Genomic DNA, 12,604 nt, shown 5'->3' with positions numbered 1-12,604 from the left:
ATACCCAGGGAAATTGCAACAGATCGTGGATCTGAATTCATTTGAAACACAATGGACGAAGTTTGTAAACTATTAAAAATTAAGAAGCTTACTTCAACAGCGTACCACCACCAGTCCATAGGAGCGCTCGAGAATACACATAAGACTATAGGTGCGTATTTACGTATTAATTGCCTTAACCGAACATGTTCGTAAAGCAGCTGGCTGTCGTTCTGGTGCTTCGCGTACAATAATACGGTACATACAGAGACAAGGTACACGCCGCATGAACTGGTATTCGGAAAGTCGTGCAAATTGCCGAACAATTTAAATTCCGGTATAGATCCTTTATATAACTACGATAGTTATCCACATAAATTAAAATATAGATTACAGGTTGCACAGCAAGATGCAAGGAAAAACTTATTAGGAAATAAGTTAAAACGGAAGAAGGCCTATGACGTATATGTTAATCCAGAGACGTACACTAAAGGTAATTATCTGCTACTTAAAAATGAAACAGACAACAAAATAGATAGTACATACTCGGGTCCATTTTTAATTAATGAAGATTTAGGATGTAATGATAAATAATAAGGAAGAAATAGTCCACAAAAATCGCACAAAACCTTATATTATGTAAAATACATAAGTAAAGTAGGTACCCACATAATCAATTTAAGTACCTTATTGTATGCAAAATAATAATTATTATTATAAAATTAATAAAAATAATATATTGCTTTTTGACTACTAAACAAAATAAAATGTAACTAACTATATTACCCTTTGTAACTATGCTATAAGAAAATATATGTATAAGTATTTGTTTTGTATAACGATAGAAATAAAATAGAAATTATATAAATTTTATTTTATTTTTGTAACAGGGAAAGTGTAGTATAAGAATTGTTCTTGTTAAGCACCATCTATGTTATTACTTATTATATGCAGTGTTAATCAAGCATCGAGTTGTCTCATTCGTCTCCGTCGTACGCTCTCTCTACAGCGGTTCTACAAAGAAGTAACTTCTTTCTCTTTCATACAGCATAAAAAGCAGTAACTGCTACCTCTTTCACACAGTACGAAAACAAGATAAGATAAACAATAGAAACTATTGCCGTTATCAAATAGCGTTTTCTATTGTTTGACATCTTGTTTTTACCATTTTGTTATTTAATATAACTGGAAATGCTAGGACTGCTCAACAATGTCGGTTTTATTTCAGACACATATCTTCCCAGGCAGTGTTGGGCGTTAATCAATTATATTTCAATCTGAAATTCAATCAGATTAAAAAATCAATTCAATTGAAATCAATTGCAATTGCGACGTGTCGCAATTGATTTGATTGCAATTGATTTTAATTGCAGTTGATTTCAATAGAATTGATTTTAATTGCAATAATTTTTTTTAGTTGTTCGAAGAAACAATTGAAACCAACAATTAAAACCGAAACTACCGAATAAAAGTGTCATTACGAATATGGATTAGGGGGTGGGTTAGCGCTGGGTTAGATAGTGGGCTCACCCACCCCCTCACCCACCCACTCACTCAAAATCGTGTCCGCCATCTTGGATTTAGAAATGAGTGCCATATTTGTAATGAGCACCCCAAAATACCTTGAAAACGATACCCAACTTGCCATTATTTGAAAACTCGTGCCCGCCATCTTGGATTTAGAAATGAGTGCCATATTCGTAATGAGCACCCCGAAATACCTCGAAAATGATACCCATATTGCATTTACTTGAAAAGTCGTGTCCGCCATCTTGGATTAAGAAATAAATGCTATATTCATAATGAGCACCTCCAAATCCTCGAAAACGATACCCAACTTGCCATTATTTGAAAAGTCGTGCCCGCCATCTTGTATTTAGTAATGAGTGCCATATTCGTAATGAGCAGCCCCAAATACCTCGAAAATGCGACCCAACTTGCCATTATGTGAATAATCGTGCCCGCCATCTTACCTTCTAACACACCTCCTAACTCAAACTTTAGGTAAATTAACTCCCTTAATTCTGTAGCAGTAGGACGTGTGGATTCTAAACCTGCGATAGAAGGATGGATTTCGATATCATTACTAGCACAATGTAGTCCACGCCGAGTGTGTAATGGAAGCTATAACAACAAATAATCTATTTTCGCTTTGTATAACAACCTTTGATATAATTTCTAAGGATATAAGCACTCACTGTATATATACAACAAAAGATATAACAAAAAAAGGCATAATTTCAATGTGTATAATGAACCTTCAGTATAACAAACATTACATATAATGATTAAGTGATATAAAAAACAAATGGTATAAGAAGTACCAGTATAATGTATTAAATAATATAACACAATATTTCGTTTTAGGAATAGTTGAAGCACCCTATATTATATTGATAAGAATTTTTATTTAAATAAATATACAATCGCAAAATACAATTGTGTTTGTATTGCTTTAAGTGCTTTTTGTGTTAAAAAATATATTTATTAAAACTTTAAATAGAATATTTAGTTGCATATACTATTGCTAACCTAATCTAAACTCACAGGAGGAGGTCGAACTAACTAGCAAATGCAAACAAATTCTGTTCTGGCACTTGTCTGCCACTGCCGCGGCACGCTCGCTGCGTTCTTTCAGCTCGCGCAGCTTTATCATATACTAACGTAAACTAAGCCCACAGGAGAAGGTCGTACCAACTAGCAAATGCAAACAAATTCGGTTCTGGCAGCTTTATCATATACTAACCTAACCTAAACACACAGGAGGAGGTCGAACCAACTAGGAAATGCAAACAAATTAGGTTCATTTTCCATTGCACCTGAACACCACCGGAATTATATTAATAATACATTATACTCAGTAAATGTTATATCTGAAGTGTTTATATAAAATGAACATTATGACATAGGTATATTAGATTGAAATTTGTTATATCAATTGTATATTATACCCCATGATCTTTATATCATGCAAGAATATGTCAAATGTCTGTATACCATAAATTAATTATATCTGTTGAACATTATATTAACTAAAAATATGTCATTTGTTATATATTACAAACTGCACCCGTCCACGCCATTTATTATAGGAATCCAAAGAATTTGAAAAGTAAGTAAGATATGACTTTGTACTAAAAGACCCTTAGTTTTGAAAAAAAGCAAATTATCTACTAAAATCTTAATAATTTACCTTCATCTTGTCATATGATTGAGGATTAAGATGCTTGTCAGTCAGTTTAATGGAGCGGGCTTTCCCTGCCCTGCCGTCCACTCTGTACAGCTGCTCCAAGAAGTTCCATTGGGCTCGTGCTCGTTGTCCGTCAAGTAGGAGATCCTTTTTCTGGAAATTGTTACGAAAACATTTTAATAAATGTGGCACATCAAAAATATGGTAGATCACATTGTTATTAATCTTATAGAATATGTTATTTGGATCAGTGCTATTGTTTTGTAATAATTCAGCATGAGTATCTGCTGTCAATGATTTTATGGTTGCAACATTGGCCGAGCCTTGATCACTCACAGTGGCTCGTCCACAAAAACCAGTTTTGAAAACAGCAATAATTATTTCTTTAACAATGTTCTTTAAGGTAAATGTTTTAACTCCATCTCTAGCAAAATAAAAGGCAACTGGAAATTTCCATCTACTAAACAGGCCACGTAACATAAATACTAATGCCTTGTCTGCTACATTGGAACTCCTTTGTCCAGAGCCAAGATCTTCAAATCCCTCAATTACCCCAGTGTGAAAATTAAAATGTAAATTTTTATTAATGGCCATTTCATCAAAAAGTAAAACACATTGTTTATCTTTCTCTGACTTGCCTAAGGCAGCATCAGCCAAATGTTGAAAAATAAAATCATTGACTCCAGGTCGCAACGGGACATTAGTCAACAATGAATTTAGCGTGGACTTGGATGGTAGAATAAAAAATTTTCTCAAATGAGCATAACATTTTGGACTTAACTTTGATAAAGAAAGTGAAAATATTTTTTCATCACTGGTGTATCTGCGGCCGTGAGGTTTCACACCTGTTAAACAGAGCTGTGAATCTATTAAAAGCTTTCCAAACTTGTTCAAAGATTTATATTTTTTGATGAATTGTAATGTGTTAGGACAACTAATTAGATTGGATTTGCGCTTTATGTTATAGTACTTACTTTTCCACAAGCGTATCTTAGATTTTAACATTTTATTGTTATCACGCAAAATTTCTTTCCGGGGTGTTACTTCCGATGGCAATAAGCGCACTCTCCTAACTATATCATGTCTAAGACTACGGACCACTTTAGAATGTGTACGAACTGGGGTAGTCAGGACAGTGTGAGAATCTTGTGTAACACATTCATGAGAAAACAATGAAGGTTGTATACTAGAGGGCCCGGGGTCGACACCATGTGATTGCACATTATCTGCCTGAGAATCAATTAAAAAAGGTTGAATACCAGAGGTCCCGGGGTCGACACCATGTGATTGAACATTATCTGCCTGAGAATCAATTAAAAAAGGTTGTATACCAGAGGGCCCGGGGTCGACACCATGTGATTGCACATTACCTGCCTGAGAATCAATTAAAAAACTAGATGGTACAGACATACTCGGATTACTAATATCATAAGACAGATCGTCAGTGGGAGTTAAATGCAATATAGGTATCGCATCTTTTGTCAGTTTATTTTGTTCGTTTATATGTTCAGGATAAAAATGTTTAGGGCAGAATCGACAATTTTGAAGTTTCATTGGTTCACGGTCATAGTTTTCCAAAAATGGGCATGCTTTCTTCCATGCCTCCCATCGTGTTTTATCGGTGTATGGAGCAAGAAAAAGTTAAAATCCTTTCGTCGACTACTACACCCCGGAATAGCGCATCTGTGAGACATTTTAGAATAAAATAACGAGCAAAAATGTATATGGAATGGAAAATAACACGCGCACGGGTATAGCTATTTAAACCGCAAATAGACCAGGATAAAACAAATAGTTATTGTGAATTATGTAGTTTGATGATTAGATAATAAAATAAGACTTAGCCATATCGTAGTTATACAAATCCGTCACGATGAGCACAGTAAATCACAACACAAAACAAAATGACGACAAAATTAGACCATAGCCGCCATGTTTTCTTCCACTTTCCTTCCGAGTGACGTTAGACTGACATATGAATAAAAGTGTGTAACACACACACACATTGACACAACAGCATTTCCTAATAGAAAGAGAAAAAAAAAGTTGGTGAAATGTACAGTTCCATGAGTGCAAGAGGAAGGGATAAGTCGGCTAACGAGCGGCTAACGAAACAAACCGAATGTCCTCGGTTGAGTGGGGCTGGTTTTTGTTGTGTTCAAGTTATAATTGCCATTATAACTTTCGTCTATCCAACTAACTAATAACTTTTTTTTACGATTTTCAAACCATTTTTAATACCTGATGTAATGCAATAACCGCTGCATAGTCTGCGACACCAAAAATAATCTAGATAAATGCCGCATGTGTACGTACTTCGCATGTCCAAAGTAAGTGAAATTCACTGTTGATCGATTTTGAAAACAAAGGGACTGAAATTATTATGACCTTAGCAATATTATAAAAATATTCTATGGGTCGTATTCTAGAACTCTACTCAATGCTCAAGTCAGGACTTGAGTGTGATTCAAAGCACTAGAAATCATACTCAAGTGCTTGCCATTGGGGTCGTATTTCCTATGCTTGAAATCATACTCAAGTCTGCTCAAATCCTAACTTGAGCATTGAGTACAGTTCTGGAATACGACCCTAAGACTTGTCTTGTAAACAGTTTGCTTACATTCTGTAATAATTAAAAAGTTGACTTTAAATACAAAGTGTTTCGTTTATTTTATCCGAAAAATAAAAAAGTATGTTCAGACAAAAATAAAATAAATACTATCATGTTTGACTACACATAAGCATAGTCGCAAATGGCAACATTACGGTATGATTTTGACATATTCTGGTTATGGTGGACGACAGACGTGGCTGACCGAAGTTTTTGTGATGTTTTTCTTATTGTAAGCTAAATATCTGCAAAAATGTCAGATGCTATTGTGCCTAAGGGACAACCCATATCTGGGGATCCAGAAAAGAAGGGTTGGCTGTTCAAATGGACGAATTACTTGAAGGGCTATCAGAGAAGATGGTTCGTGCTTTCCAACGGGTTATTATCATATTACAGGTAGGTTAATGCTAATAATTCGCTTGCTCTCCTTGAATACAAATTGCTAGCACCTATGATTTTATGTTTCAAGCGTAATTTCTCGCATTACATCATAGAATCTTTGATGATAACGATGATTTTTGGCCGTAATGACGTCTCGGTGTTTTTACTATTTTTAGACAATATTTCTATTAACTTTTCGTAATTGGCCCACCTATATGTTGGTACGTAAATATATACACTCATAGTACGCAAGTAACATACAACATGAATAGTTTGCAGTACATTTTTTATTCTGTATTTTTCTTATCAGATGTAATTGACTTTGTTTAAGTTTATTAAAATGTTTTAAGATAAAGAACTTTAGCAACAATGGGTTGTTGATAGTACAGTGCGTTATGGTTTTTGAAATATCTATTTTACATCTTAATTACTTTACTGTTATGAAAAATAACAGGTGGCTTGATACATTAATCTAAATGGTGTCTTTTAGATTAATGATTCTGATTTATTTTTGTTTTTCTAATGAATTTTTCATTACATAATTTAACATATGTTTAATGTAAATATTTGAATGATGTGTTTTATTGTAACTCTTATATACACATGACAATTACAGTATTATTTTCTAAAGTCCAAGTTTGCAAGTGCATGGACTTATGTCAGGAAATGAAAGTACTTATTCGGATCTAAGTTGTGTATGGTATATTTTGTCCGTTTGCCAGAACAATGTGTTATCTCTAATACATTGACATATTTAAATAGCTTGTTGTTCTGGCAAACGTGTGATTTGTTATTTGAAACAAACCAATGTTTCGGACCCGATTAAAGATCCCATGATCACGGCTTACTGAGATGGTAAAGTCATTAACCACTTATGTCTAATATTAATGCAAACCACCCTATTTGTATTTTTTTTCTTCTTACATCTCTCATTCACGGCTGATATGTTTTCCTGTTTAAATGTAAAGTTGATATTTTGTTAAGGCATAACTATCTGTACTTGAATTAACAGATGAGTGAGAAATTATGATGCTAAACCATACATTCCTATGTAACTAGTAACTATGCAAACATCATCTTGTGTAAAATTCAATTAGATCCAACTTTAATAACTAAGACTGTACAAGGATTTAATACATTTTTATATCATAACATTGCATTAACCTACAGTAAATAAACAAAACTATAAATGTTATATTAGTATGACACAATAGCTTTGATAAATTGCTCATTAACTTCCCTTTACATTGTGTTTTTATTAAATACTCTATGTTTACTGGATAGCATTATAATGTAAGTTATTTAATATGAGTCATCAATGTTGTTTAAAGTTCTTGGTATCTGTCTATTACTTCAGGAAGAACTCTGTAAACATATTTGGGTTACTTCACAAAGATAACACTATCTTATTGACCACTAAAAGTTTATTTACTAAGTATAAAGTATAATTGTATAGTATTCCTTTAATTTAAGATACATAGTATGTTACTTAAAAGGAATTAATCTTTATAATTGACACTTTCAATTAGCATTGTAAATATACTGGTTTTTATTTATACATTTTCTCAAGTGAGGCATACTTTTTAAAAATGTTTGAATGCAGTATTAATTATGTTTAAAGACAAAATAATGTATCCTTGAAGCTTAATATATGTACTTTTTCTCTGTCTCACATAACCATATAACAACCTGTATATTGCTACACCATATTGACTGCCTCGATGGCTGAATGGTTACCATGCTGGACAACCACGTAAGAGGTCCTAGGTTCGATTCCCATGCCGGGAGAAATTTCTATGGCCTACATTTATTTATCTTGTGAGTTTGGATGGAATTTGTGGTTGTCTTATGTGTGTGTCCGCCCGCATTACACGGTTACCCAGTACTGGGCTGAGTGTAAAAAAAGTGTCTCCCAAATCTCTGTAAATAGAAAGAAAAAAAAAATAAATTATTCAGCACAAACTTGTTAGATAATATAAATATATAAATAGAATACTAGAAATAATACTAGAAACAAGTATAATATTATAATTTTATGCTTAAAGTGTATTGCACTGAAAAGGGCCCAACTCAGCAAATACTTCGGCGGAGCCACAGCACTGGCTTTCAGTGGACCCTTTTCGAAATGGCTGATTTAAAAATAAAATAACAAATAAAATTAAAAAGAAAAAAAAATAAAAATAATAAACTTTTCATATATTTTTTAGAAAAGCGTTTTATTCTGATAAGAGAGCAATATCGAGTTCTTAGGTTTTCGCGATTGTTACATAGAGGAAATGAAACTATTTTTCCGGATTTAAATCGCATATATTTCAAGCCGTCACACCATGGGACCCAATGATGTTATACTTGTAAATGGGACCTTTATAAAGCCCGAAACGTTGATTTGTTTGAAAAACACAAATATATATGCGAATTAAAACCGGAAAAATAGCTTAACTCCCTAAGGGGCAATAATTAAGCCATTGATTGTCATTTTAGTTAGTCATAGCTCACTGAAAGGAATCAATTTTTTTTGCTTAGTAAATCATTTGCAAACAGAGTCACTATTAGCAAATATGTTGATAATCTGTTAAGTCATTCCAGGTGAAACCTCCACTAGGAGGTTCTTCTCCTTTATTTACCCACTAAATCACTCCAATGGGAGTATGTTTTTTTGTTTGAGCCTTTTGTTGCAACTGTAGATTGTCAGAATCAAATATTTCAAAAAAATCATTTGAAGACCAGTGTATGTATATGCTTTAGTAACAAGTTTCCGGCTGATATAAAAAATTTGCCCATTGTGAGGTTTTAACAAATAAAAATGGCTGGCAAAAGGTGTTCCACATATATAGACATGGCTTCAAGGACCGACGTAGAGTTGTTAAAACCACTACATATTAAATTAAGTCCAATTCAATGAAATCAATATTACAATTAATACAGCGGCTATAAAAACCAAAGAAACCCATAGAGAAATTCCTAGGGGCTGCTGACTCGATCTGAAGCCCAGTTATTACGAGGAATAAAAATAAACTAGCTTTTCTTGATAGTCGTCTTCACAAAGTCAAAAAATCATTTAAGGGGCAATATATACGCTTCTGTAACAAGATTCCGGTTGATATACAAAATTTGCCTTTCACGAGGTTTAAAACTATAGTGAAACAAAAACTTTATACTAAAGGTTATTATACAACTTCTGCGTACTTGGATGACAAAAATCCGTGGTAGTAACCCGTTTAGCTTATGGAGGTAGTCTCGATCTCTGATGTTTCAAATAAAAAGAATATATATTGTAAATGTTGAATGTGTACAAATGTTACTTACAAAGAGCAACCCCTAGAGTTTCTTGCTCATTCTTCTCAGGGGAATCTGCCTTACGAATGAGTGGTAGAGTTTAACCATTGTGACGATTTCAAGTGTAATAATGCTTACTTATGAAATAAAAATTATTTTGAATTTGAATTTGAAAGTTGGAGGAGCAATAGCTCTAGTTTGGCATATCGACGATGGTTCGAACCCTGTCAGATTGAAACAATATTTCTTTTGGGTTCGATCTTTATATCAATAATTATAACCAACTAATCGAGTAATTTCGCATAAATAAATTTATATCACGATATTAAAACCTGTTGATATTCAATAAAATTAATAAGAAAACTCGACTCGACTTTTGTTTTATAGTACCAAGTGACGGGATGAGTAAGTCTTTTTTTTTTCTTTTTTTTTATACATGACAGGCAAATGACTCCACTCCACCTGATGTTAAGTGGAAAGTGGTATCCAAACGTGAAGGAACCTAGTGCAGCGATGAAACCCTCACTGCACTAGCCACCTCCACCCTGCCTGCCTACAGTATGCCTCTTCACGCCTCGTTTGAAGGACCCCATATCATAAGAGGGAGGGAAGACATGTGCCGGAAGGGAGTTCCATTTGTCAACCGTGCGGCAGAGAAAGGAGCCACCAAACCTTTTAGTACGCGATGGAATGCGGCAGGTAGTGAAACGGTGACTACGAAGGCCAGCACGCGTGCTTCTGAGCAGGAACGGGGAAGGGGGGATGAGGTTGAACAGCTCTTCAGAGCACTCACCATGGTACATGCGGTAAAAGGCGCTAAGCGATGCAACATCTCTACGCAGTTGCAGAGGTTCAAGGCGTGATGAGACCTCTTCGTCGCCTATAATTCGAGTAGCACGACGCTGTAATTTATCCAAGGCATCGAGTAGGTACCTGGCGGAGCCGTCCCACAAGTGCGAACAATACTCAACGCAAGACCGGACCTGTGTACAGCAGGCATAACTGTTCCGGCGTGAAAAATCGTCGCACCTTGTTCAGGACTCCGAGTTTCCGTGAGGCTGTTTTGATCACAGATTCGATGTAGCTCCTTGGATTCAAATCACAGCAGATTTCCATACCGAGCAAGGTAAAACTGCTCTGAGGTGAGAGTGCTGTGCTCATCAGAGAAGGCATGGGAAGGAACGGCGACAATTTTGTTGTTAACGCGCAAATCTGTGTTTTCTTGGCGTTGAACTCAACAAGATTTCTAGATCCCCATGCAGAGATGAGGTCCAATATCCTATTGAGCTCACCGACAAGATTAGATCGCTCTCTGTCAGTATCGGCGCGCCCAGCTGCGGGGAATCCGTGATATCCCCCATGAACAGTGCTATCATCTGCATAACAATGAATATTCCCAAGTGGAAGCATATCATTGATATGCAGAAGGAAAACCGTGGGAGATAGGACGGATCCCTGCGGTACGCCGGCGTTCACATTCACGAACCTCGAAATGCTGCCGTCAGAAACGACGCGAATTCTCCGCTCACGAAGGAAATCGGCAATCCAGCTGCATAACTGGGCTGGCAAACCGTACGCCGGGAGCTTGGAGAGAAGAGCTTTGTGCCAGACCCGATCGAACGCTTTGGCTATATCGAGGCTAACAGCCAACGACTCGCCACGTTTGTCTATAGCCTCACCCCAAATATGCGATAAGTACGCTAGAAGGTCACCCGTTGATCGTTTCGGACGAAACCCATACTGCCGATCATTAATTATGGAGTGATCTTCTAGGTATTGGGTCAGTTGTTTGTTAAGGATCCGCTCTAAAACCTTGCATGTTATGGAAGTAATGGCTATGGGACGGTAATTATGCGGGTCTGATCGGTCGCCTTTTTTGGGAACTGGTTACACATTAGCCTCTCTCCAAGAGTCCGGCACACGACCTGAAGAGAGTGACAGACGATACAGTCGCGTTAGCACGGGGGTCAACTCAGCTGCGCAGCTCCTAAGTACAATCGCTGGGATACCATCAGGACCACTAGCTTTCCGGACGTCGAGAGACTGCAGCTGCGTACGCACATCGCATTGTCTGATACGAATATCAGACATCGTGTAGCCACAGTGAGGTAGAGTTGGTGGCTGTGCGTTACAGTCGTCGAGACAGGAGTTAGCCGCAAACAGATTTGCCAAGAGGTCGGCTTTATCTTGCGGCTTGTGGGCTAGATTGCCGTCAGAATATCTCAGCGGGGGCAGCGAGGGCTGGCAAAAGTTCGACGCAACGGCACTGGCCATACGCCAGTAACTACGACTACCAGTGGGATGCGTCAGGAGTTCTTGGCCAACTCGTGCGACGCGCTGAGCATCCGCTCTGATGTACGCTCTTTTGCAAGACCTGGTGGCATTATTGTAGGCTGTTTTAAGTGAGTTCGTATTGGGATCGACTGAAGCTCGACTCTTGATCCAAGCGCGGTATGCAGTCTGTTTGTTCTCAACAGCCACAGCACACTCGCGGTTGAACCAGCGGTTGCGCCTCTCTTTACTGACGACATCCGAATGCGGGATGTAGTATTCCATCCCGATTAAGATCTCATCAGCAACGGCAGTCGCGCTAGCTGTTGGATCCACCTCACTAAAACAGCTCTGCCGCCAAGGAACGGATGCAAAATAGTCCCGCATACCGTCCCAATCTGCCGACGCATAATGCCAAATGCGGCGTTTAGCCACAGTAGGTGGTGGTGGCAGTAACGTTGCCACTTTAGTGGATATCAAGCAGTGATCCGAAGTGCCCAGAGGGGCTTCGACCTCCACCCGATATCCAGCCGGGCGAGACGTCAGCAGAAGGTCCAACAAAGAGGGCGCGTCACCAACCCTATCTGGTATCCGGGTGGGCTGGTTTACCAGTTGGGTTAAATCGTGTGTGAGAGCGAATGTGTGGGCAGTTCTTCCAGCATGGTCAGTTTTAGAGGAACTTAACCACGACTCGTGGTGAGCATTGAAGTCCCCTAAAAACACCAATTCCGCTGTAGGAAACTGCGCCTGTAAGGTGGTCTATGAGACGAGTTGTCTCCATGTCGCCGTGGTGGGATCTGTAGAGGCACATGTAGACACGGCAATGACTGCCCAGGTCAACATGTACCCCAAGGATGGAGAAGGAGGGGTCCTCCAAATGACGCAGACGGCGACAG

The 12,604-nt window shown here is 37.4% G+C and overlaps 2 protein-coding genes across 6 annotated transcripts in view; one reads left to right on the top strand and one right to left on the bottom strand.

Annotated features, from left to right (window-relative positions):
• Positions 1 to 939: 939 nt before the first annotated feature.
• Positions 940 to 5,492, bottom strand: LOC113240100. Its single transcript, XM_026477321.1, has 7 exons — positions 5,486 to 5,492; positions 5,411 to 5,439; positions 5,289 to 5,311; positions 5,174 to 5,192; positions 3,173 to 3,322; positions 1,945 to 2,103; positions 940 to 993 (listed from the first exon to the last, which is right to left on the bottom strand). Exons 1-7 carry the CDS (start codon positions 5,490 to 5,492, stop codon positions 940 to 942), a joined length of 441 nt encoding a protein of 146 aa, XP_026333106.1.
• A 526-nt stretch (positions 5,493 to 6,018) lies between these two features.
• Positions 6,019 to 12,604, top strand: part of LOC113240089 (oxysterol-binding protein 1) — a 63,033-nt gene continuing 56,447 nt past the window's right edge. For all 5 annotated transcript variants that reach the window (XR_003311235.1, XM_026477300.1, XM_026477301.1 and 2 more), the window contains exon 1: positions 6,019 to 6,176. Coding sequence is in view for 4 of the 5 variants with exons in the window: in XM_026477300.1 (XP_026333085.1) it covers positions 6,034 to 6,176 (143 nt within the window). In the remaining variant the exon portion in view is untranslated. The remainder of the gene's footprint in view (positions 6,177 to 12,604) is intronic.

The sequence above is a fragment of the Hyposmocoma kahamanoa genome, unplaced genomic scaffold (genome assembly GCF_003589595.1).
Source record: "Hyposmocoma kahamanoa isolate Upper Pololo Valley unplaced genomic scaffold, ASM358959v1 120, whole genome shotgun sequence".
Lineage (NCBI taxonomy): Eukaryota > Metazoa > Arthropoda > Insecta > Lepidoptera > Cosmopterigidae > Hyposmocoma > Hyposmocoma kahamanoa.
Note: the sequence above shows the minus strand (reverse complement) of the source record. Positions and strands in the feature narration are given on the sequence as shown.